The 27,061-nt window shown below is 38.4% G+C and overlaps 1 protein-coding gene across 4 annotated transcripts in view; it reads right to left on the bottom strand.

Moving 5' to 3' along the window:
- The window catches only part of TTC27 (tetratricopeptide repeat domain 27), a 202,164-nt gene that overhangs the window by 69,929 nt on the left and 105,174 nt on the right, over positions 1-27,061 (bottom strand). For all 4 annotated transcript variants that reach the window (XM_032239260.1, XM_032239263.1, XM_032239262.1 and 1 more), the window contains 3 exons: positions 23,869-23,964; positions 20,741-20,863; positions 373-600 (listed from right to left, as the gene is read on the bottom strand). In XM_032239260.1, coding sequence (XP_032095151.1) covers positions 373-600; positions 20,741-20,863; positions 23,869-23,964 — 447 coding nt within the window. The remainder of the gene's footprint in view (positions 1-372; positions 601-20,740; positions 20,864-23,868; positions 23,965-27,061) is intronic.

Genomic DNA, 27,061 nt, shown 5'->3' with positions numbered 1-27,061 from the left:
GCCGGGCGCGGTGGCTCGAGCCTGTAATCCCAGCACTTTGGGAGGCCGAGGCGGGTGGATCACGAGGTCAAGAGATCGAGACCATCCTGGTCAACGTGGTGAAACCCCATCTCCACTAAAACTACAAAAAATTAGCTGGGCATGGTGGCGCATGCCTGTAATCCCAGCTACTCAGGAGGCTGAGGCAGGAGAATTGCCTGAACCCGGGAGCCGAGATCGCGCCATTGCACTCCAGCCTGGGTAACAAGAGGGAAACTCCGTCTCAAAAAAAAAAAGAAAGAAAAAAAGAAAAAGAAAATGGGTACTCTTTGTAAGATCAAACCCAAAGAACAGCACAGTGTTGAGAGCAGTAGGGGTTATGAATTGTCTAACCTGCATGGGATTAATCTTGACCGAGCGTTCGAAGCACTCTACGCACTCTTGGAACTCCTTGTTCCGAAGATGAAGGAGGGCTTTGGAGCGCTGAGCACGAGCACTGCGGTACTGGGACAGCTCCCAGGCCTTGTCATAGCAAGAATGGTCTCCAAGGACATCTCCAAGCAAGCAGTATAAACTTGGCGTTTCTTTTTTCTCCAGCTCTTGTCTAAGGATTTCTTCTGCCTAGAAACAATGAAATTGCTTCAGAGTGATTAATTGCTACTTTTTTTTTTTTTAAGCACATACACATCTTAAATCTCACACAATCCAAACTTTTATTTTCAACATTTGCAATTTCTTATTTCATACATCAAGGACACAGGCTGAGTAAGAGGACCAATACAAAATAAATACAGGCATACCTCAGAGATATTGTGGGTTTGATTCCAGACCAAGGCAATAAAGTGAATATTGCAACGAGGCAAGTCACAAAGTTTTTGGTTTCCAGAGTATATAAAAGTTGTTTTAGGCCAGGCATGGTGGCTCATGCCTGTAATCCCAGCACTTTGGGAAGCTGAGGTGGGTGGATCACCTGAGGTCAGGAGTTTGCGACCAGCCTAGCCAACATGGTGAAACCCCATCTCCACTAAAAATACAAAAATTAGTCGGGCGTGGTGGCAGGTGCCTGTAATCCCAGCTTCTTGGGAGGCTGAGACAGGAGAACCACTTGAACCCAGGAGACAGAGGTTACAGCAAGCCAAGATTGGGCCACTGCACTCCAGCCTGGGTGACAAAAGTGAAACTTTGTCTCAAAAAAAAAAAGTTGTTTTTACACTATACTGTAGTCTATTAAGTATGCAACAGCATTATGTCTTTAAAAAAAGGTACACAGCTTAATTGCTAAAAAATGCTGACATGGACATGAAGTAAGCACGTGTGGTTGGGAAAATGGTGCTGACATACTTTTTCAACACAGCGTTGTCACAAACCTTCCATTTGTAAAAGGCCACGGTATTTGTGAGGTGCAATAAACTGATGTGCAATAAAAAGAGGTATGCCTCTAAGGTGCAAGTAAAAGAAAGGAATGAGGAATAAAAGAACACTGCTTTACTGGCCCTCTGGAGTCCTCAGGGAAAGGCATGGAAGAGAGGTTTACTTCATATCAGGTGGACCCATCACCTGCTCCAGGTGTCACCACTGTGATCATTTTTTAGATCAGTACCTTTCATTCACCTCTACCCAATGACAATGAAAAGCATGTTTTTCCTTTTTCAAAATGGTAAGGTTGGGGAGCCTGGGATTGCTGAGGAATTTATAAAGGAGAAGTTTTTAGCAATGCCTATTAAGTTTTATGTAAGTTTATATACAACTTAATAGGCATTGCTTAAAATCTACCTCTTAACCAAACTACAGCCTACCTCACAGATAAAACTTGCCCATATTAGACCTATCTGATTCTAGACAGCCCATTCACTTTAGAAATTTAAAAATCATCCTCAATACATTGCACAGGGTTAGGCATTATTCACATACGTCCACAATTTGGAGCTACTTCATCACGAAGGCTAACTGTGTACTTGTTGCCACCACTCCTCAACTCCCTCCCACCACCATGTCCACCGCCTCATTTCTGATAAATTTCAACACAGAGCGAGAAGCACAGTAGTAGTTCTACTTTTGCATCCTCACGCACACACCTTCAAGTAAACAGCAGTGGTGTTGCCAAGGATGCTAAGGTAGCCATTGCCAAAATGGACATACATACCCAGGAAAGCCATCCTTTAGTAGCTAAAATGACATTTTAAAGTCCCTAACATATGTTAGTTGGCAATCTGAAAGTCTGTATATTTGATCTTCTTTAGTTGGGCATATCTATACTCCTAATTTTTGTGAAATCTTTTAAAAGAGGACTATGCTTCTAAAAGTGTCTTTGGGTGTTGGCTCCTCTGCATTTCTGATACACAATGGGTTATGTATGCTTTTAGACCTAGTCTGAAAGTGAAACTGGAATTAACAAAACAGTTTCCAAGAAAAAATACTTTTAAGTCCCAAATAGTCAAAATAAAGTTTTGAGTATAATCCATGTAATTCCTCTCTTCATACACAAATACAATAGCTATTAAAATACCTAATTGTAACTCTAGTCACCTATGAAGACATGTATTCAACCACAGACTGTAGCCACAGCAGAATTTTTGCCGAAAACATCTTACCATGTGGTTGTAGACATTTCTCTTGACAGCCTGGCATGGATGGTATGGTACCCACATCACCCCAGATATTCTGAAGCCCAATTCACCTAATAAATTCCTGTCTGCTTTAGCCAGTGACAGTGTTCTATACTGGTCTGTAATTAAACAATGACCATTATAGTAACTGGGTACAGAAATGATTGCAGGCAATGTACTCCTGGGAAAAATGGAAATGTGTGATTGATATCTGATCTGGGTGGGTTTGAAGGGTTTGAAGACAGAGAGGCTGTGGTGATCATGAGGGGGTGAAACACTGGTAGTCCACGATATTCCGTGATGAAAGAATTACTTCAATTATCATGTGTGGTAACAGAACTAAGACACTTACCTAATGCATGGCTTTGCATACTGAGTGATGGGAGATTATGAGAGATACAACTGTGAGGTAAGTTGGCTGTTTCCAAGTTCCCTAGACAGCTCAAAGAAAGCAAATGACATTCAGTGTTTTAAATCCCCCAGGTCAGAGAACCAGGGAATTTTTACAATTATCTAAAAGAATTTAATTTCCCCTGTAGCTACCAACCTGGTACAGCCAAAATCAAAGGTAGGTAGGATACTCCTGTAGGGTATCTGTATTACAATGTAGAATGAATTCAGTTTCACTAGCTCTTTTATTTTTTCATTTATTTTTTTTGTTGAGATGGAGTCTCGCTCTGTCGCCCCGTCTGGAGTGCAGTGGGGCGATCTCAGCTTATTGCAACCTCTGCCTCCCAGGTTCAAGCAATTCTCCAGCTTCAGCCTCTTGAGTAGCTGGGATTATAGGCATGTGTCACACGGCCAGCTAATTTTTGTATTTGTAGTAAAGATGGTGTTTCACCAAGTTGGCAAGGCTGGTCTAGAACTCCTGACCTCAGGTGATCTGCCTACCTCGACCTCCCAGAGTGTTGGGATTACAGGTGTGAGCCACCATGCCTGGCCCAGTTTCACTAGTTCTATGTGAATGTTAGGGCATTTAGACTGGGCGCGGTGGCTCACGCCTGTGATCCCAACATTTTGGGAGACCAACATGAGCAGATCACTTGAGGCCAGGAGTTTGGGACCAGCCTGGCCAACATGGTGAAACCCTGTCTCTACTAAAGATACAAAAATTAGCCAGGCAAGGTGGCACACGCCTGTAATCCCAGCTACTTGGGAAGCTGAAACAGGAGAATTGCTTGAGCCTCGGAGGCAGAGGTTGCAGTGAGCTGTGATCAAGCCCCACTGCACTCCAGTCTGGGCGACAGAGTGAAAAAAAAAAAAATAAGTTAGGGCATTTGATTTGATTAATCAAGTTTGCTTTAGTCTTCCATTTTATTTTTTCTATTGGCTTTCAGTTACACATCATTTATTATTCTTTAGCAGTTCCTCTGGGTGGGCTTGGGACTATGGTAAAAGTAACACTAAGTGACTTTCAAAGCTGGGCAATAACAGGCCAATCAGTCTCTGGGTGGTTCTCTTGGAATCCTTGCTTGGAGTCCTGATCTGCCAGATAAGTTGTCCTGGTAAGGACTACTGCAGTCACCATGATGTGAAGAAGCCCAAGCCTATTCATGTGGAGAAATCCCACTGACAGGCCCTGAGATTAGATGAGGAGAGTTGCCCAGCCAGTCCCCAAGTGTCTGAGTCCCGCCACCATCTGACTGCAACTACATGAGTGATGCCAGACCACCGCTCCTTCAAACCCTTCCTAAATTCCTGTTCTACAGAAACCATGAGAGAGAAACAAATGATTGCTGTTGTTTTAAGCCACTAAGTTCTGAGTAGGTTTGTTACACAGCAATAGAACTGCAAACATTGTTTAAAGAAAGAGGGTAGGAACTGCAACTATTGTTTCAAGAAAGAGGGTAAGTCTAGTACCAGTTACTTAATCCTGGCTAGGAGCTGAAAAGGGCATTGATTACAAAAGAGCAACATCCAAGAATTTCAATGGAGATATTTGGGATGATTTAAATAAAAGAAATTCCCCAAGTCTACTAAGTTTCCTATACCAGCAGAGTATATCTGATAAAACTAGTGATACTTTGCTTAAAGACATCATAATGATTGCACCCTTCCATCCCTCATTGCCCCCAGTCATAAAAATAAACTAACATGCACGAAGAACAGCAAGATTTTATTAATTTACAGAGGAAAAACCGTTGGACCACATGGTAAAAAAGATTCTAAGCATGCTAGACAAGAGAGAAAAAGGATCATAATTTAAATCAGGCTGAATTAAGACATTCATCAGAAATTTTTGAATCATAGTGCTAACTCAAGCAGCTGGGGATGGTTCTAAATTATTTGCTCAACTGCTTGACTAAAATCTGGACTCAAATGTGGCCAAAACTAAACAAAGTTGAGATGCCAGAAATTCCTTTGTGTAATATAGAGGAAGGCATCCAACAACTTAGAACAAAAACGCTGTTGTTAATTTATCACTTGTAACCTGCTCTTCCACCCCTAACTATGTCCCCAACAGGGCCCAGGGGATATTCCTTTTACATTTTAAAGGGGAAAACCAGGATTTTTGAAAAGTGCTATGATAGATGTTCTGTGTAAGCTGGGGAAAAGCTTGGAGGTCCTTTTGTTGAAATGGGCTTCCTGATTTTAATGAGGGTGATTAGAACCCAGAGTGGGAGAGACTTGCTGATGGCACTGAACCTGGAAGCATGATGAACACAGTTATTTGCAATAGGCATGGCCAGAGTGATAATTAGAATGGTTGGACTAGGATGGGTCTTAAGTAGTGACTGACTGACCCTGAAACTTCAGTTCCAAAATAGATGGGCAGCTGACGAAGTTCAAACTTGATGTGTATAACATTAAAGAAAAAAATGTCTAGGTTTGGAGACCCAGATGCCTGACCTGAGCCTCCATTCTAAGACATTGTCTCTCACCCAGTTCCTATCTTTGAGTCACTTCAAAGACTCACAGCCTTTTAAATAAAAATAAACAAGAAGCCAATACCATTCAGGAAGGACTCGGAATAACATAACAAATTATGATATATCATAGCTCTTCCCCAGTGTTTTCCAAAGAAGTAAACATAAATATTTGCCAAATAATTGTATCCTGGGGAACTAGAAATACCCCATCTGCTTAGGATTGGCTCTTAATATTAACCCTTTGGGACTCAGAACTTCACTATGATGAGTGGGTGGGTTAATGAAAGTCTGTCCATCTGCTTCTGAATCTACCTGGCGGTAACTTCTCTAGTTCCCTTCTCTTCCCTTCACTGTGAATACGCAGTGAATTAGATATATTGAGCAATCAGCAAATCCTCTCGTGAGTGCAACTACAGTATAAAGGGCCAAGCAAAAACCCCTGAAGTGTATGTCCTCTTCTCATTAAAAGAATAACTCAAGGCAACACTGCTTATTAGTAAACCAGAGGTTAGTGCCACTATCAAAAACGTGTGTGTGTATCTGTCTCTCTTTCTCTCTCTCTCTCTCTCTCTCTCTGTGTGTGTGTGTGTGTGTGTGTGTGTGTGCTTTAACCTACCCATTTAAACTGAGCAGAACAAAAATGGGTCCTGGAAAATGTCACGGATTATTATAAACTTAATGTAGTGGTGGCTCTAATTACAGCTACTGTTCTGGACGTGATCTCTTTGCTGGAATAAATCATTACATGGGAAGCAGGGTACTGATACAGCAAATGTGCTTTTCTGTACACAATAACCAGACAACACCAGACACAGCAGCCTTTTACCAGCAGAGAGAGAAGCACACGTGTCCTATCTTGCCTTAGAACTACATGACTTTATAATATGATTTAATCTGCAAGGACCTTGGTTGTCTCACCGTCCCATGCACGGCCTTGATGACATTATGCTAACAAAACACAAACTAAGATTTAACAAAATTCTGTGCCAATGTCAACTGAAAACCAATAGGAAATTATCATATACTTGATATTATTACTTGTTATTAGGAAAATGTTGAATTCATAAAAATTCATTTGATATGTTACCTCTAAGGAACTCATCTACTAAACAAATCAAGGTGTGTAAAGTTAAATGTTTAATTTTATATGTTGTAAGAATGATTTAATAGCTAAACCCCTTTTGAAGAAACTTTTAAAAAGTTTCCCCATGTCAGAAACTCTTTCTTTAACTATGTAACACAATCTATTGAATAATCTATACCTGCTAGTATGTTGCCGCTTTCCAAATAAGTAAATTCCCAAGTTAAGCGACTAAACCCTTGCATAGTCATATGTGCTGGATTATGCCAGTCAACTTGCTTAAACTGGAAACTATGTTTCCTAAAATCCCTTTTCTTTCTGATTTCATGTTAGAGTTCATCATAGGAGAACCTATTAAGGATTTGAAAGGCAGAAGGGAAGCAATAGCCTTTACTCTTGGAAAGTTGTCATGGTCTAATATGGTAACAAACAAGATATAGAGATGCTCTGCAGATCCCAGATCCCATGTTCTGTGTGTCTACCTTTTTTTCCAACTTCTGGCCCTGCAGACCTACAGCAAGCCCAGGCTCCCATGAGACATTTGCTGTGTGAACTCACAGGGTTAGTAGCTATACAAATATAATGGCTTTCCATAGATGCCTCCACAACCCCCTCGCCCTTCATGGTCCCATTTCAATGGCTGAAAGTATTTGGCTTCTTGGATTTCTCTGTAAGTTCTGACTTATCCACTTGTATCAATGTTGCCCTGATCTTCTGACTCCCCCTTCCATGCCTTCATTTCCCCAGCTCTTCTCACATTTGTGTTAAGATTCAACTCCTTTAGTAAATCCCTTATTCCCAAAAATACTCAAAGTGGCTCCGCTTTCATAAAACAGGTCTAAGTGACAAAATCTTTTTTTTTCATTTCTACCTTTTAAACTTCTTATGTATCCTTCCATTTGGTAGTAATATATAGGTTAGTTTTTATCCAGTTCATTGTTAAATGGATGATCTCATGCAATCTGTACAATAATTCCAAGTAGTATATATATTAACATGCACATTTTTGAGAAAAGGAAATAAAAGCTTAGATTTGTTGGTCAACTGGTCACCCACAACCCAAAAAACACTAAGTGAAAAAGCAGGAACTTGATTCTAGGTTCAACATTATTCAACAGGTGACAGTAGCAAACATAATGGTATGAGGACATCTGAAAATTCCCTCCACTATAAAATAACCAGAAAACTGGCCAAAAATGTCAGAATCAACTTTTTCAGAATGCTGAGAATTACCAAAGACTTGCAATAATACAGGGAGCATTTATTCAAGAGAAACAGCTAAATTTTGGTAAGAAGAGCAAGCTTCGTGGCATTTTAACTTGTACCACTCCAATCCCCTGTTCTCCAGTTCTGTAGTAGCTTTGAAAACCAAGAGCCTGCAATAATCATGAAAACTAGTTGCCTGGCAGCCACCAGAGGGAGCAGAATGGGTCTGAAACACCTTTAAAGATGCATTCCCAGAAAACTATCATCATATGCCCTGTCTAGTGGTTCCCGGGAAAAACTCACTTGCAAAGCTATCTTTATTTGACCTAATTCTAAGCTTGTCCAGTGAAAAGCCTTTAAAAAAACAATTAGAAATGACTAATTTTAGAGCTGCCCGAGGTGGTAAATAACAGTTGGGGCAAACAAATGCAAAGAAACAAGAAAATATGTTTATACAGGGAAAAAGCAATCAACAGAAACTATCCCTAAAGATGCCCAGATATTAGACTTACTAGACAAAGACTTAAAATCAACTATTTTAAGTAATCCCCAGTACAAGCATTAAGAATATAACTTGGGTTGGGCGCAGTGGCTCACACCTGTAATCCCAGCACTTTGGGAGGCTGAGGTGGGCAGATCACCTGAGGTCAGGAGTTTGAGACCCACCTGGCCAACAGGGTGAAACTTCATCTGTACTAAAAATACAAAAATTAGCTCGGCATGGTGGTGTGCACCTATAAACCCAGCTACCAGAAGACTGAGGTAAGAGAATTGCTGGAAACCCAGGAGGCAGAGGCTGCAGTGAGCCGAGATCGCACGACTACCCTCCAGCCTGGGCAACAGAGCAAGCCTCCAACTCAAAAGAAAAAGAATTGTTAGAACAAAGGGATATTTTTATGATAAAATGTTCACTCCATCAAGAAAGATATAACAATCACAAACATGTGCAGCTAAAAGAACTCCAAATTAGATGAAGCAAAAACTGAAAGAACTAAAGAGAAAAACAGATAATTCAACAATAATAGTTGGAGATGTTAATACCTAACTTTTAAAAATGGACAGAATAACTACATAAAAGATGTAAGTAGGAGATTTGAATAATGCTATAAACCAAGTAGATCTAACAGACATTTAAAGAAAACTCCAGCCAAGAGCAGAATGACAGGCCACAAAACAAGTCTCAACAAATATGAAAGACTGAAGTCATATAAAGTATATTCTCCAACTGCAATTGGATAAAATTCAAAATCAATAACAAAGGGAATTTTGTGGAAATTAAACAATACCCTTAAATAATCAATGAAATGAAGAAATTACAATAAAATTAAAAACACTTTGAGATCAATAAAAACAAAATCAAAATATGCTTAAACTTATGGAACGTAGCAAAATCCTGATTCAATGGAAATTTATACCTATAAATACTAATATTGAAAAAGAAGATCTCAAATCAATAATCTAACCTTCCAACAAAAGTAACTAGAAAAAGAACAGCAAACTAAATCCAAAGCAAGAAGAAGAAAGGAAATAAAATTACCGTATAAATTTAAAAAAAGAAGATCGAGGCCAGGCGTGGTGGCTCATGCCTGTAATCCTAGCACTTTGGGAGGCCAAGATAGGTGGATCACTGAGGTCTGGAGTTCAAGACCAGCCTGGCCAACATGGCAAAACCCCCATCTTACTAAAAATACAAATAAATAAATAAATAGGATCGAAAAATAATAGAGAAAATCAACAAACCAAAAGTTAAATCTTTAGAATCAAAGTACTAAAATTAGAAAGAAGAGACATTACTACCAATCTTACAGAAATAAAAAGGATTGCAGGGAAATACTATACTCCCTAAGTATCCTACAATGAAAATAGGATCCAAAGCTCAGACATGAACTCATACTCTCAAAGAATCTGCTTGGTTAAAAACACCATTCTACAAATATTTATTCTACTTCAAACTGTACTATATTATAGATTGTGACGATTTACCAGAGTCCAATACCTGGTATTTTGCAACCATTGTAAAGAAGACAAAATAAATATTAACAGTTCCCAACTTAAGATGGTCTGACATACAATTTTTTTAATTTACAATGTTACAAAAGCAATGCACATTCAGCAGAAACCGTATGCCAAGTACCCATATAATCATTCTGCTTTTCACTTTAATCTGCACAAGATACACAACACTTTACTACAAAATAGGTTTTGTATTACATTACTCTGCTCAACTTTAAGCTAATGTGTTTTGAGCACATTTAAGGTAGGCTAGGCTAAACTATGATGTTCAGTAAATCAGGCATATTAAATGCAGTTTAGATTTACAATTATTTTCAACTCACGATGGGTTTGGTGGGAGGTAGCCCCATTTGAAGTCAAGAAGCATTTGTATATAAATGAAAAATTAAATCATAATCAGGACAATCTTCACATTTGGAAATGCTAGGGTACTCAAGATTTCATATATTTTCTCCACCAATTCCCACGTACCACAGCTCTTTTAAGAATGAGGAACATAGTGGATGGTGTGTAACTTGTTGCTACCCAACAATATCAGTTCTTTCTGGACATCATATTCACTGCAAGCTGGGTCTGAACGGCCAGAGGGTATAACTTTCCAGAGAAGGTGAGAAACACTAGAGCAGTCACCCTGCTTGGTCTGAACTGACCTCTTTCCTCAAATTCTATCCCACATTTTTGCATTAGATAAGTTAATTCTTTCTTCTTGAGATCTTATACCTCTTCTTTCTGCCAACAAAATTATCTTTCCCGAGGGCAATGCTTGCAGTATTTCCTTTCTTCAGCTAGTCATATTGCATTCCTCAGTCTTCTTCACTCTTTCCAAAATGTTTTCTCTGTCTTCCTCCACTTATCCACTCAATTTACATAATTTATTACCAAATAATAATGAACTACAAAAGATGTGCCCAGCGAACATAAATAAAGGACCAGGGTCTACGTAACATCACTTGTGCAACATCAAAATGTGAATGGTCAGATATCTTCACAGACTGCAAAAGCTTTAGAATTTCTGGCTATGGGTTACTATTTTCCTGTGGGAATATATAGATGTGCGTTCTTATAGGTTGTAAGAAACTTTCCATCTAAATGTCTATTAAAAAGGATAAAAATACATTCTCCAAACAACAAAAACATATTTAAATGGGCAACTGGTTGCAATGAACCTGTAGAGCTTGTAAGAATCTTGTCAGATGCAAACCCCAAAGACCATTACCCTGCCCTACAAACATACAAATCTGTTTCAACAATCTATTTTATTTTGTAATTCCCCACAACTAATTGTTAATTTTCATACAATTTTTTGGCAGTGACTATGCATAAGTAGTAAATCTCAGCATAAAACTAAGTCAGCCAAGACTCAAGCAAAACCTATAATTACAGCCAGAATAAACCACTGTTTACTTGACCAGGGAAACCTGCACTGTTTAGAGCAAGGGTCATACCCTCAAATACCCAGAGATTCTTGCCAATTCTTGAGAATAAGTATAGTCGGCTGGTAGGTGAGCATCCAAAGGAAAGTGCCACTGCTCAACTCCAGCCAGTTAGGACACCAATGTGGGACCCTGGCTGCCCAGTGTTTCTACATCTTTCAATTCCTTAAGAGAGGCCAAGAAATCTAGACTTTTTAAGATGAAATATCCTAAAAATATTTACTTTTTTTTTCTTTTATCAAAACACTGTGTAAAGCAAACAAACTGCCTCTCCGGCCTATATTCACCCATGAGCTGCCAGCTTGCAACTTCAGACTTAGGTCATTAAACTCCCACCCCACAGTGGACATCACAGTTGCTTTTTTTTCCTGCTCAGCATCCCTTTCCTGATCTTCTGATAATTGAACTCCTCTTCCCTGGTGAAAACCCACTTTATGTATGGTCCATGTAGTTTCTATCAGATGAGAGGGCAGAAGGCACATAACTCAAGCCCTTCAGTCTTCCACTGAATCTTTCTGTTAGAGATGTGGAATTGACTATATTTTTCCACTAAGATTACTAAACTTGGGCTTCCTGTGGCCACCATGTCTGTGCCTCATGGAGAGAGCCACAAAGTCCTGATGATATCATCTGAGCCCCTGCATGAGCTCTCATGCAAGGTCTACTAGAATTTTTAGTTGCATGAACCAATAAAATTTCCTTTTTTACCTAAGCTACTTTGTGGTAATTATTTTACAACCAAAAGAGTTTTAACACATCCCTAAAAAACTGTGTTGCATATTATATAGACTTCCAACTACAAGAAGATCTGTGAGATGTATGTGCTTTTTTTTCTTTTTTTGAGACAGAGTCTCAATCTGTCACCTAGGCTGGCAGGCTGGAATGCATTGGTGTGATCTCAGCTCACTGCAACCTCCACCTCCCAGGTTCAAACAATTCTCCTGCCTCAGCATTCTGAGTAGCTGGGATTACAAGCACCCACCACAATGCCAGGCTAATTTTTGTATTTTTAGTAGAGATGGGGTTTCACCATGTTAGTCAGGATGGTCTCAAACTCTTAGCACCGTGTGGATTACAGGCAGGAGCCACCACACCTGGCTATGGATATATGCGTTTTTAATCAGATAGTTCAAACTTCAAATCTACTTACAAAATGTATGACTATGAACAAATTAGACTAACATTTTGAGAGAATGTTCTTCATTTTTGGCTTACCTACCTCAGAGAGGTTGAAAGAAGCAGATGTAAAATGTGCATAGCATTTTCCCAGGCACACAGTAAGCCCTAAACTGCTTGTCTTCTCCCTCAACTCCTTCTATTAGAAAACCAGACTGGAAAGTAAGACATTTGAGGTTGCCCTACCTCTTGGAAGAGGGGACTTGAAAGAGCTTCTAGGAATATTAATATTTTCCATAAATAATCACACTGGTCAACTGTGTAGTTTCTCTAAAAACAGAAAAATTGCTATTTTCAACTGTTAAGTAGACGATTACAGAGCTTAGCTGAGAAGAACCAAGAAAGTGAGGTCAAAGAGAAAAAAATTACTGATAGTAGAAGATCGAAACTAATTTTTTTCACATAAAGCTAACGTCAACCAAACATCAGATTTAGATAAAAGTGTGGAAAACCACAGGAGTCCTAGAAGTCTCAGATAGGAATCTATGCACGATATAAACCAAGGGGACAATTGTTTCAGAACAGAACAGCAGAGAAGAAATATGTAACTGTAAATATGAGAGCCACACCGAATTTGAAATCTGTACATACTTTTATCTTAGCACTGTCATACTAAAATATTTGCTCATGTGTATCTATCGTATTGGACGATAACCGTGTTGGGAGGAAGCTTTTCTATTAGTCATCTTTGGATTGTCCTTAGCCAGCAAATGGTAGGTATAGTAGGTAGTCTATAAACATTGGATGAACTCAACTGGGACTAATACTAAAGTCACAAAGGGCTAATGGTATTTTCTAAGGTCTTTTAGATTCTAAACAGAAACATAAAAGATCTCTCCCATTTGAGAATGAGGGGAGAACTCCTTTAGGTGACACACTGTAGCTGAAATAAATATTGAATATCATTGTATAACTAAATTAGGACACACCTAACAAAAATTTATCCTAGCGAATAGAGAGGTCACATAGCAGAATCTAAATTTCACATGCCCTTCTAATGATAACTAGGAAACAACCCTTCTTAGGACTATAAACACTGAGGAGCAAAACTGACAGCCTGAAAGGGGATTTTGGCTATTTGAGGTATTCCCCATTCTGGTGTTTTTGTTTTTTTTTTTTTTTTTTTTGGTGGTGTATTTTTTGATCGAATGGCCCAGTGTTGAGAAGTAACTGAGAATTTCAGATATGTGCAAGCAAAGGAACTAATATATTGAAAACATGCTATATTGGGGCTCATTTATATTTATGATGATATGGTTTTTCTGCAAGTTGTTATATGGGAAATTTGAGATTTGAGGGAGGGAAGATCCTACCCTAAGCACTACTAGGATTCTAGGAAGTACCCTGTCAGGAGTGAAGCCTTGGGTCTGGGGTAAAGAATATGGGGGAAAAATTAAGTTGAGCCTCCAGTGAAAATGTAGACAAAATATTTCAGGAAAGTTATTCATACTTGAGTGAGAAGTAATTATCAAAACAAACTACCCTTTTTGCTGTGAACTGTGTGTTAATTTTGTGAATTAGCAGAAAGATTAAAATTCTAATGTGTGTTAAGAGTGGTTCTTATCAGACCTTGCATCTGGTCAGTATATTAGGAAGGGAAATTGGCAGACCAATAACTATAGGAAGCCCTTCACATAAAAAATGAAGGGGAAAAAATAAGCGTAGACTAGAGATGATACCAAGTATGCAGAGTAACTTTGAGGACTACCCGAAGAACAAAACTAGGCTTAATAAATAAATACAAGTTTGCTCCAAGGGAATGGAGAAAAGGCAGGCTAAGAATTTAAGGTTCCCTGATTAGCCAGATTTGGCCTACTGACAATACCTCTAGGATTTTTTTTAAGTGTGCACACACACACATGGAACTCACAAAACACTGGCCATAGTCTAATTTTAGCCTTCTACCTTGAAGCAGGGAACAAAAATGGATTCTGACTTTACTGTAGAGGCTGGTTCTCAAATACAGGGAGACTGACCACTGAAAGGTGCTCTGTGTCCTCAATACAGTACATAAAGATGACAGGGCACAGCTGACAGAACTCCAAAGCATGTTTCACTCTCACCAAGAACAACCCTTTTAGCAGAATGGCAATTTGCTCCTAGTCTAAATTCTTATTCTATGAGCAGCAACTGAGAGATGAAAAATGCAAAACGCTATGCCCCACCTGTCAGACACTCCCAGCTGGACTTCTGTGTGGCAGTGCCGACTCCAACTCACTCTCATGGAGCCAAATGTTCACTACTTGCTTTTTACAGTTATATGTGGGACAACACCATGCTCTGGCTTGATTTTTTTAAGGTTACTTGCCAATGTAAATACTCCAGGTCCAAGATAAAACAGAATAATTAAAAACAGGCCTTGTTAACCAATTAGTTGATTATCTCTTATTTGCATTACCAATTTATAGAGTATTTTCAATTATTTTGCCTATTTTCTCAATCAAGTGAGCACAACAGGTTTTAATTTACAAAGCTAATACCAATTTTTAAGGGATTAACAATAACCATTATGGGAGGCAGGTGTGGAGAATGGGGTGCTGGCTGTGAAGGAAAGAAAGGTCTGAGCTCATATTCCAAAACCGCCACTTAGTAATGCTAATCAGTAAAGTGACAAAAACAATCCACATTTTGTGGGTGGTTATGAATAGTATATGACAATTATAAAATAAATAATGCAGTACATATGAGGCACTCAAAAAACAGCATTACATCATAATATGCTCACACTGTCTTTAGCATTTACTGAGCAAGAATCAAAATTCTTGAAGGTTTGCTCCTACTACTTCCAAAGTTAAAAAGCTCAAATAGGAACAGGGGATCTCATGATTTGTTTCTGGAGAGAGAAGAGTAAGGCAGCCATTGGAGGAGTATCTTCTGCCACATGGAGTCATCCACAAGGAGTGTCTTACATGGAGATTTGCTTCAATGAGATAATTATTCAGTGATCACTTACGAGTTACTCATCCAGCAAATATGACTGATTTCTTGCTATGTGCCAGAACTGTGCTAGGTTCCGGGGGCAACAGCTGTTAACAATATATAACAGGTCTGGTTCTTAAGCAGCTTACATTTAGTAGATCAGATGAGCCAGCAAATGGGGCACCGGAGCAGTCTGGGTGCTATAGGAGTACACAGGTGGACAGCACCACCAAATGGGGGAGGAAAGTATCTGGGAAGGCTCTCTGTAGAAACCAGCCTCCTAAAGAATAAGCAGCAGTTAGCTAAAGGAAGACAAATATTCTAGACAGACAATTACAAAGGTCTCAGGTAAGACAGAGCTGCAAAATAAAGAACTTACAAGTAGTTTAATTCAAATTATTAAAGTTCTGCTGGAACTTCAGGTGCAACCTGGATGACAGAGTAGGTATGAAGGGGGGGTAAAAGAAAAAGGAGAAAATGCAATTGGCAATGGAAACAGGAGCCAGACAATAAAGTGAGGCCAGGTGTGGTGTCTCACGCCTGTAGTCCTAGCATATTGGGAGGCTGAGGTGGGCAGATCACCTGAGGTCAGGAGTTCGAGACCAGACTAGCCAACATAGTGAACGCTTATCTTTACTAAAAATACAAAAGTTAGCCAGGCATGGTGCTGTGCACCTATAATCCTAGCTACTCAGGAGGCTAAGGCAAGAGAATCACTTGAACCCAGGAGGTAGAGACTGCAGTGACCTAAGATCGTGCCGCTGCACTCCAGCCTGGACAAGAGCGAAACTCCATCGATAGATAGACAGATAAACTGACAGACAGACATACAGATGGACAGATAGATCTGTAAGCCACTCATTCTACACAACTCAGACTTAAACTGGAAACAGAGAGAAGTTACTGAGAATGACACAGCAGATTTGACTTTAGGTAAACTATTCTGGCTGTAGTATGGAGAAAGAACTTGTGGGAAAATCTTTATAAAGAATCTGTATGTCAGAAAAAAAAGGCCCCAGAACAAGAAATCCAAACCAATTGCTAAAAAAGTCTCAGCTGTTTTAGAAAAGTCTCAGCTATTTTAGAAATTTAGAATACAACATTAACTTGCAATTTAAAGGAAAACTTTTTAAGACTGCATGATTACAATGATCTGCAAATGTAGCATAATAAAAGATACAACCAGGTAATTTCAAGGAAGCCTTGCTTCCTAGAAACAGAGACAGCAAGAGAGGTCCCAACCCTTATCTATCCCCACCCCCTCACCCTCCACCTTCACCCCACCCCACCCCACAAGCAGCTTATGCCAGCTCAGTCTTTGTCTCTCATTAGGAATCAAATTTGCTCAACAAAATAAGAATACATCCATCCATCAGCTAGGGGAAATTGCTTTATATAAGTGGGTCAGATAACCTTTAAAAACTAAATGAGATGAGAACCGGTTCTGATCCCAAGGTCATGCAAAACTAATCTTAGCTATTTTGCCTATGGTCATTAAATAACAAGAATGTAGGCAGGTAGTTTCCAAGCTAGGATTTCTGAGACCCTACCACAGCAGGGTGTAAACATGAGCACCAGAACACAATAATTAGAATTAAACATTTCTCCAAATTTGCCTTTTAGAAATAAATTATGCCAATTAAGCATAAAATGCAAGGATTAAAATTTCACAGGCTTCTAGTTAAATCAAAATGTGGTGACAACTACTGGCAAATGACCAGATACCAAAAGAATCTTGGCTGTTTTAGAAATAAAACATTTGCTTCTAACTTGCAGCAAAACTTTTTAGGGTCTATGGTTTAAAAAAATCTGCAAATGTAGCATAAGAAAAACAGGTAAAGGAGGTGGTGTTTTTTTTTTTGGAGACAGAGTCTTGCTCTGTAGCCAGGCGCCAGGCTGGAGTGCAGTGGAGCGATCTTGGCTCACTGCAACAAAGGAGGTCTTTTATGGGTTACATGAAATACATAAAATCAACTTTTAAAATCAATATTTTGGGGGGTGTTTGGCTAAAACTCACAAAAAACTTAAAACAAAGTAAATGACTACACATTTCTAAAATTTTAAATATGCACATTTTCTACAGGATTTAGAAACAGGCATTTGTGATTATTACAGATAATTTCTTACAAGGTCATGTGCACATTTTAAAAAATAATCATCATCACAACTACTTAGGTGTACATAGTCAAATCCCTTCACTGAAGGGGATAGATTCATTATGTTTTTTCTCCTGCAATTAAGGAAAGTCTCATCTTTCAATACTTTCTAAAAATAATATTCTAAAATATGTTTTGAGTATTTGTGATTTATCAACTTGCTTATTTCAAAAGTTACTATTTCAAAACTACCTCTTTTTTCTGTTTTGTTTTGTTTTTTGTTTTTGAGACAAAGTCTTGCTATTTTCCCCCAGGCTGGAGTGCAATGGCAAGATCTTGGCTCTCTGCAACCTCTGCCTCCCCAGTTCAAGCGATTCTCCTGCCTCAGCCTCCCAAGTAGCTGGGATTACAGGCACCTGCCACCATATTCAGCTAATTTTTGTATTTTTAGTAGAGATGGGGTTTCACCATGTTGGCCAGGCTGGTCTCGAACTCCTGACCTCAGGTGATCTGCCCACCTTGGACTCCCAAAGTGCTGGGATTACAGGCGTGAGCCACTGCACCCGGCAAACACTACCATATTTTTATGTACAGTTATTACTTATTTCTTGGTCAATGTAAAAATACTAGCACAGTAAAGAATGATGCAGTGGGAACTACATCAGAATAGAAGTCAAGATATTCATTCATCCATTCATTCCTTTGTTAAACATCTGCGTACTACTTTAGTGTCAGACAATTGGCACTAAAAAGAGATTTAAGTCTCTGAAGACATATAATACTATATATTTCATCAAATTTGAGATGCTGTCAGTGGTAAGACAAACTCTGTTGAAGAAAGAAAAAATGCTTTTAATTATAGCCTAATGCCTCTTGTTTACTTTGATATTTTTCAATCTATTCAGAAAAAATGTGGCAATTCTTCCTGGCTTCAACATATTGCTTGACATTTTAAATGACAGGCTTTCTTTATACATCTCAGTACAAAAGAAAGTTTCATCTACTTTGGGTATCTTTCTTTCTTGGCTCCCATAAAGCACTTGGTTGCTGCTTTTAAAGAAAAGGAAATGGAATTGTGATAATTTATCCAAGGGCAAATGTTTATTTCAGTAATACCAAATTTTCATTTCTCTACTTTGGTCCTCTCTTTTTCTTTGTATTCAATAACTTCTTGTTTCAGTGTCAAATGATAATGAAATCCTTTTGAAGATATTTTAAATGGCAATTAAACACAAAATATGTAGTGTTAACACTGTCCACAACTCAACTGAAATGGTGACCTAAATATAGCTGTAAGTAACTTTCACGTGCACAGGTATTGACAACCTGACGGGACAGCCCCACCTGACTTAGAGCAAATGGAAGATGCCATCTATTGTTAAATAGATTCCAATCTTGGAGATATTAAAATATGAGGAAAAAACATCTCATAGAATCACAGCAAGGAATGGTGGCAAACACTCATGTCACATTATGAGGTAAGCACCACTGCAGGTACTTTACGTATCTTTATCTTACAAAAACCTGTAACGCAAATAGATTAAGTGCCTCCAGATGAGGAAACTAAGACAAGGAAGATTAAAGCAACTTGCCCAATATCACAAAGCTAGCATGGGGCAAGGCTGGCATTTGAATACAGGCAGCCAGGGACCAGAGGCTATGCTTTTAGCCACCATGCCATACTGCCTCCCAAATAAATAGTCAATTACCAGCTTGTGATCTGAAGCAAGTCGTAAGGGAAACCTTACCTTATTTACAAGAGGAGGGAGCTAGAATGGAGGTTTATGGGTTTCTTTCCCAGAATCAAAATATTTTAATTCTATAATCTTTTTTGTCAACCAAGCTGCAGTGCAGTGGCGTGATCATAACTCACTGCAGCCTTAACTTCGCAGGCTCAAGTGATAATCCTGCTTCAGTCTCCCAAGTAGGTGGGACTACAGGTATGCACCACCACACTCAGCTAATTTTTTATTTTTTAATTTTGCTTTTTTGTAGAGATGGGGTCTCACTTGGTTGCCCAGTCTGATCTTGAACTCCTGGGCTCAAGCGATCCTCCAACCTCAACTTCTCAAGGTGTTAGGATTACAAGTGAGCCCCCATGCCCCGTCTATAATCTTCCACATTAAAAATTTGCTCTTATTCTGGTTTCTCCTTAAGTCACTATAATTCAAAGACCTTCACTGCCATTAATTGATTAGTGAAAGAAAAGTAACTTTCCATTTAAGAAAAACACATGCAGCTGGGTGTGATGGCTCACGCCTGTAATCCCAGCACTTTGGGAAGCCGAGGTGGGCAGATCATGAGGTCAGGAGTTCAAGACCAGCCTGGCCAACATGGTGAAATCCTGTCTGTACTAAAAATACAAATACTAGCTGGGTGTAGTGGCGGGTGCCTGTAATCCCAGCTACTCAGGAGGCTGAGGCAGGAGAACTGCTTGAGCCTGGGAGGTGGAGGTTGCAGTGAACCAAGATCACACCACTGCACTCCAGCCTGGGCAACAGAGCTAGACCCCATCTCACAAAAAAAAAAAAAAAGAAAAGAAAAGAAAAGAAAAAGAAAAAGAAAAACACATGCTTGAACCACTATTGCTCTTTTTTAGGGTGATGGCAAAAGGCTGACTGTAGGTATAAATGATCCAATTTGTGGGCTTTACTCTGCTTGCTTGTGTACTCAACTTAGTCTTTTAAAATTTTAATCCAAAATTTAACATATGATTTCAATGTGTCAGTTTTTAAAGTGACTGACAATACAGAGCCCCTGTTCTTCTTAAAATTCTGTATATGTGTGAGGGGAAAAAAACAACAGATTAATAACAGATGCAAATATTGCAACATTTTCCCTCCTGACCCAATTTAAGGGTAGAATTAAATGTGCATTACACACTTGACAATTCTGCCTCAAGAGGGGTCACTACACACTTTGGATTTTCTTTTACAAACCAAGGCAGCTGCTCTTACTCTCTCTCCAGGTAACCTCCCTTGAGGTCCACAGCATCTGACCATCAGGCAACTCACTAATAATTAAAATAATTGAAATTATTTCACTTTGAAGTCATCCTACCGGAGAAGGGGAGTAAAGGAACTCAAAATGCCACGTCTTCAAAGCTCTTGTTTGTCTTTCTTAAACGTGAAATCCCAATCTCAGGCCACTTTCCTCTTCTATATACACATACCCATGCATACACATAAAATAATCTGTCCCAATGCAAATCAGAGAAAACATTTAAAAGTTTTCCAGAAAAAAAGTCAAAAAAGGAATATAAGTGAATACTGGCAAAAGTGGGCTTGAAAAACAAAACAAATGAGAAGATGCTCCCACAAGGAAGGCTCTCACCAGTCCATCAGATTTGACGATTACATACCTTTCCATGCTGCCCCGCTCTTTCGTAACAAATAACAACATCTTCCCACATTTCTAGCTTTTCAAATATCTGAAGAGCTGAACTGGTACATCCCAACTCAAAGAGCAAACTTGCAAGTTGGCGCTAGAAAAATCAAGTTAAAGTAATTAACACTTCTTCATGTAAACAGAGATTCCTGTTTCTCCTGCAGGTATACCTAATCTGCCTTTTTAGGGCTCTACTTATCATAATAAATGTGTAATTTCTACAATCTCTACTACTTAGAAGTTTGTAGTAATTCAATACATATCTTTACTTTAGAAAATAAGCCTCTTTATAGGGTATAAGGAATTAAAAAACAACATAGAAACTGTTGAAAAATACTAAATATATCCAATGGTTTCTAAGAACTTAAAAAGCAAAAATCTATATTTATTTTTTACCTAGACAGTCTATATAAAACAATCTTTAATTTATAAGGCTGAGATCCAATACATTAATTTTTAAAACTCTGAGCAGTCAACAGAGATGACATAAAATCTATGCATTAGCCCTTTTGAGTTTTATTCATAAGGGCATATCTAGCTCTTTCTCACTGAAAGCTACTTAGATTTATTTTAAGCACATTCTAACAAACTTAGCTACCTAATTTCCCAGTCCCTGGTAAATAAAAAAAGAGCAAACTGAGTTAAGGTCAGTGAAGGTTAAACATATTTAAAAACAAATATACCGTGGTTTATAAGTGTTAACACCTGCACAAATAGAAAAAAAATTTTTAAAGGTTTAAAAAATTAGGTAAGGTTCAAATAAGGTGTAGTTTCATATTAGTGAGAGCTGTATTGTTTTCTCTTAAGTATACTTTTACTACTCTGAAAATTCAATATTTTTAAGAGTTAAGTCCAGAAAATCCAGGACTGACAATATCAGAAAGTAAATAAAATACACCTAAAAATTATAAGCTACATATTTTCAAAATAAATACTGAGAATGCTCCAATACATCAGTAACCCATGAAAATATAATAGGAGAATTTGGCTATTTTAGAGAATATAATTGGACATGCATAGCATGAGAGCTGGAATAAATCTTAGTGCTTATGCAGTGAGCAGTACAATATCTTCATTCAACAGATGAAAAAAGTTGATGACATCTAAGATGATATGGCTAGTTAGTGGTAGAGACTAATTATCTTTTTATAATAAACTGTTCTGTTATTTCTCAATCTTTAAAATAATATATAAAGATATCGTTATTCCCTATGATGCAAGAAAAAGTAATCAACTTCTTAAAGAAAAAGGATCCTTCTCTGACTACCTGAAGATCCTGAAATCCACAGCTTCCTAGGCAGATAAGCATTTGGCCTAAATTCAGTTTGAAAAGTATTTAAGTTTCCTAATGTTTCTGTTCAGGAAAAGATAAAAAGCAATACCCTCAATAGACACATTCTATCATAATAGCTCAGTCTGAAATGTTTATCCACCAAGCCACATAATATAAAGCACCTAACAAATTTCACAGAGTCCAAAACACACTAAAAAATTTCAGCTGTTGCCACATTCTTATGAAGAAGCTATTCCTTTTGAGACATCATAAAGCTTTTTTACTTGTGTATGTTTTTTTTTTTTTTTTGAAACGGAGTTTCACTCATGTCACCCAGGCTGGAGTGCAATGGCGCGATCTCGGCTCACCGCAACCTCCGCCTCCTGGGTTCAAGCAATTCTCCTGCCTCAGCCTACTGAGTAGCTGGGATTACAGGCACGCACCACCAGGCCCAGCTAATTTTTTGTATTTTTAGTAGAGACGGGGTTTCATCATGTTGACCAGGATGGTCTCGATCTCTTGACCTCGTGATCCACCCGACTTGTGTATGTTTTATTGAAATTCCTTCAATATATAAAATGAACTCCAATGCGTAATAAACCTCCTAGTCCACCCTGTGTTTAAGAACATATAACCTACTCTAAGAAGTCTTATAATGGAGACTCTGAATAATTGGATGGTGGATTAGCATTTGTGGTTCTCTCGATCTATGTGTATGATCCATGAAAGAGAGGACAGAGAGCTGATTAAAATGACAATAGCAAATAAATCATCTGTAATCCCCTGGAGGGCACCATCTGACTCCACTTAACCTCTCTGTGACTTAGCTTCCTCACTTGTAAAACAGATATTTTTTTAAATTGTTGCAATAAAAGAATATGTGTGGAATGTAGAATAAAATGTATGCATCATACTAAGTATGCAATAAAAGTTAGTTGTTATTAGCTGGTATAATCACAACCCAATGAAAAGCAAAGGAAAGGAGGTAAAGTAGACTAAAAGTGAGGAAGCTAGAAACCTAGTTCATGTACACTTGCATGATCAACACTGGAAAGCTAATTGCACTGAGCCTCAATTTCTTCTCTATAAAATTAAGAAACTGGACCAGGGTCTAAGTTATTTTCAGTGCTAAAATTTTATAAACTAGGGAACTACACTTATAATACAGGAGAACCATGTGTCCCCACCCCACCATGTGGCATTAGGAGCTACAATAGGTATTCTCATACCCTCAGGAAGAGGAGAGAAGTCATGGGTATCTCACAACATAAAGTATATCAAATAAATGCTTTCGTTTGCTTTTTGTAAACAACTTGGTTAAAAGGTTCATTCTTTGGCAGAAAGTCCTCAAAATAATTTTAATATAAGAAATTATTTCAAAGCCAGGCATGGTGGTACACATCTGTAGTCCCAGCTGCTTAGGAGAGTGAGGCAGGAATGATTGCGTAAGCCCAGGGGTTCATGGCTATAATGCACAATCATCACACCTGTGAATAGTCACGTGCATGCACTCCAACCTGGACAATAAAGCAAGACCTCATCCCTTAAAAAAGAGTTACTTTGAAAATGCAAGCATTTATGATTCTCCTATTTAATTTCTAGAATTCTATTTAATATAGTTTTCGATTCTTTTAAAAATGTTTTATGAGTCTAATATCACTTTAATCAAAAAAGCAATTTGAAGTAGTTAGCAATGGCCAGGTAGATACATTTATTATCTTCAGCAAAATATTTGAAAATTCAAACATAAATTGAAATCATCATTTTATAATGCATTTACCTTTCTAATGCCAAGAATTTTCCTACCCAATGACAAACAACAAAAATACCTGAATGGCCCAGTGAGGTGGTACTTGACAGCAATAGAAAATCTTCAGGCGTTCCAATACAGATGTAGTTTTATCTTCGAATTGGTCTGCAAGAGCCTTAAAGAACATATATCACAATCAGAATCTATATGTATAACTTTTAATATAAATAAGTCCTGATTATAATAGTTATACAAATGTACATATAAACAATAAAGAACTTAAGTCATTTTGATATGGTGATAGGATATGTGAATTTTTTCTTGAATTTCTTAAAATGTTCAAAAAACTTTAAAGCTAATCCACATTTACATAAACATGTACATTAAAAACTTACCAGGAAAAGTTTTAAAATGAAGATTTCCTATAATAGTTCTTTTAAAGAACTAGCCTTATTGATAAGCATTTTTACTTCTGTTCTTTAGTTTCTTCTGTTCTTTAGAAGAACTGTTCTTTAACATATCTGTTTCACAACATAATGCCACTTTGGCAATGGCATTTTATAATATAAATCAGAAAAATTATATGAAGAACTCTATTTAGGATTATTTGCTCAGGAATAAAATGAAAGGAAAAGGTAACCTATTTGATCACAGAGAGCAAGTTCTCTCATTCTTCAGCAACAGAGCAATAAGGCTGGACATACATTCATGTGAGACCATCTAAATGCTGCAGTGGGCAGCTGCAGCCCACATACATGAAAGAATCCTTTTGATGTACTGAAATTTCTACAATGGTACTGCATTACTAAACTCTCAGAAGCTACATCAAGAAGCAGATCAACAAGACCCAAATAGCTGACTTTAAGAAAAGGTACCAGGGCCAGTTGCAAAGTCAAAGGCTGGTGCTATCCAGTGGTCAAGTGATCCATTACAGAAGAGCTCATGTATTCAGCATCAAAGTGAATGAAGACACATTGTGGAACTGCTAGAGAAACACGTGGACAGCAGCCCCATTTTCATGATCATTTTCTCCTGCCTCTTCATTTGCCATTCAGTTTATATTAAGTGTACATATTTTTCTGTACACTTCTCTCAACTGAGAATTATCATGACCTTTTTTCTACAATGTAGTACTCAAATTTTCTGTCAGTTAACTAGTTTTCACAGACCTCTCTTATGAGGATTAGGTGGTAGTAAGAAATCAATGTTAATTTTCCGATTTTATTATACATGCTGGGTTACACAGGAGAATTTCCTTGTCATATTTGAGAATGATGAAGCACCATGTTGGCAACTTACTCTCTAAAACTTTGGGATGCAAGAGACAGTTGTACTGTTCTTGCACCTTTTCGGTGTTGGAAACTGTTTCAAATTTTTTAAAAAATTAATTTTTTTAATGGAAAACTTTAAAAACTAGTAAAAGAGGGAGCAAGTCCAAACTTGCTCAGAAGGAAAAAGCAGACAGGAATCTACCATGTCCTGGTAAAAATCTAAGACAGGGAGACCAGTTTCTGAGTAGGGAGACTTCTCCTAAATTGAGAGTTCTCTATTTTACACTGGGTGGGAGATATGTTTATTAGCCTAAGAATATCTTGTAGTATGAGCTCAAGTGTGAGAAAACATGCATTACACAACACTTCTTTGAAAATCCAAGATGCTATTCAGTCAAGCCAGTCAGAACAAATTGAGACATAACCAGACTCCTAAACCATCTTGGTCAAAATATGTTTAAAGCTTTCTGGCCTTACTTCACAGAGACTTAATAGCAAAAAAACTGCATGCCGCTGCCCAAAGCTGTTTAGTTGTGGGAGGGAGGGTACAGAAGAATAACTGCTGGCTGCATACATACGGTTACAATATATAAATAAAGAGATCACTGAATTACTTCATAAAAGGGGAATAAATTACTTCATAAAGAAGGGACACCTTTTTTTATCAATACAGTCTTTTTGGGAAAGAAAACGATAACTAATGCTGTCTATTAATAATAAAAACCAAAGCAACATTATAAAATTTACTTTTACTAACACCTAATAAAACTCACGTTGTTTGCTGTACTTACTGCAACTAGCTAAAGCATATTAAGTACTTGGTAAATATTTCATTTACTCATTTATTAATAAACAGATTTATTACATATTTCAGACACTCTCAGACACTTTTGGATGATCTCAGAGTATCTAAGTATCTCTTAACAATTCTTGGATACTCTCCAAAATGGCAAAGACCACTGAAGATAGTGCAGAGAACCAATACTCATTTGAGCTGGATACCATAAGTAAGCCCCTATACAAAAGCCTGATTAAGCTACATGCATGATAAAGATTAAAAACAGAATTCTAGGTTGGATGCCACCCCAAGCACTTTGGGAGGCCACAGTAGGAGGATCATTCGAGCCCTGGAGTTCAAGACCAGCCTGGGCAACATGGTAAGACCACATCTCCACAAAAAACTTTTTAGAAGTAGCCAGGGTTGGTGGCATGGGTCCATGGGCCCCGCTACTCAGGAGTCCGAAGCAGGAGGATCACTTGAGCCCAGGGAGGTCAAGGCTGCAGTGAGCTGTTTGTACCACTGCACTCCTGCCTGGGGGACAAAGGAAGATCCTGTCTCAGAATAAAAAAAGGGGGCCAGGCACAGTGGCTCATGCCTGTAATCCCAGAACTTTGGGAGGCTGAGGCATGTGGATCAGGAGTTCAAGACCAACCTGGCCAACATGGTGAAACCCCGTGTCTACTAAAAAATACAAAAATTAGCCAGGCATGGTGGTGCATGCCTGTAATCCCAGCTGAGACTGAGGCACAAGAATCCCTTGAGGCCAGGAGGTGGAGGCTGCAGTGAGCCGTGATTATGTCAATGCACTGCAACCTACGTAACAGAGTGAGACTCTGTCTCGAAAAACAAAGAAACAAAAACGCAAAAAAAACCCCACACATACACACCAAACGGAACTCTAGCCTATTTTCACTCCCGCACAGAAAATATTTCTTCCTACCTTAGGCATGACAAGCATCTACATAAAATTTAACTATCAGTGAAAACTAAGAACATTAAATTAATACACAAAAGTAAGGCTTGGCTCATGCCTGTAACACCAGAGCTTTGGGAGGCTGAGGTGGGCGGATCACTTGAGGTCAGGAGCTTGACACCAACCTGGCCAACATGGTGAAACCCCATCTCTACTAAAAAATACAAAAATCAGCCAGGTGTGGTGGCTCAGGCCTGTAATCCCAGCTACCTGGGAGGCTGAGCAGGAGAATCGCTTGAACCCAGGA

Source organism: Sapajus apella, unplaced genomic scaffold, assembly GCF_009761245.1.
Source record: "Sapajus apella isolate SASKATOON/1434 unplaced genomic scaffold, GSC_monkey_1.0 scaffold44, whole genome shotgun sequence".
Taxonomy (NCBI): Eukaryota; Metazoa; Chordata; class Mammalia; order Primates; family Cebidae; genus Sapajus; species Sapajus apella.
The sequence above is the reverse complement of the archived record's forward strand: the minus strand, read 5'-3'. Positions and strand labels throughout refer to the sequence as shown.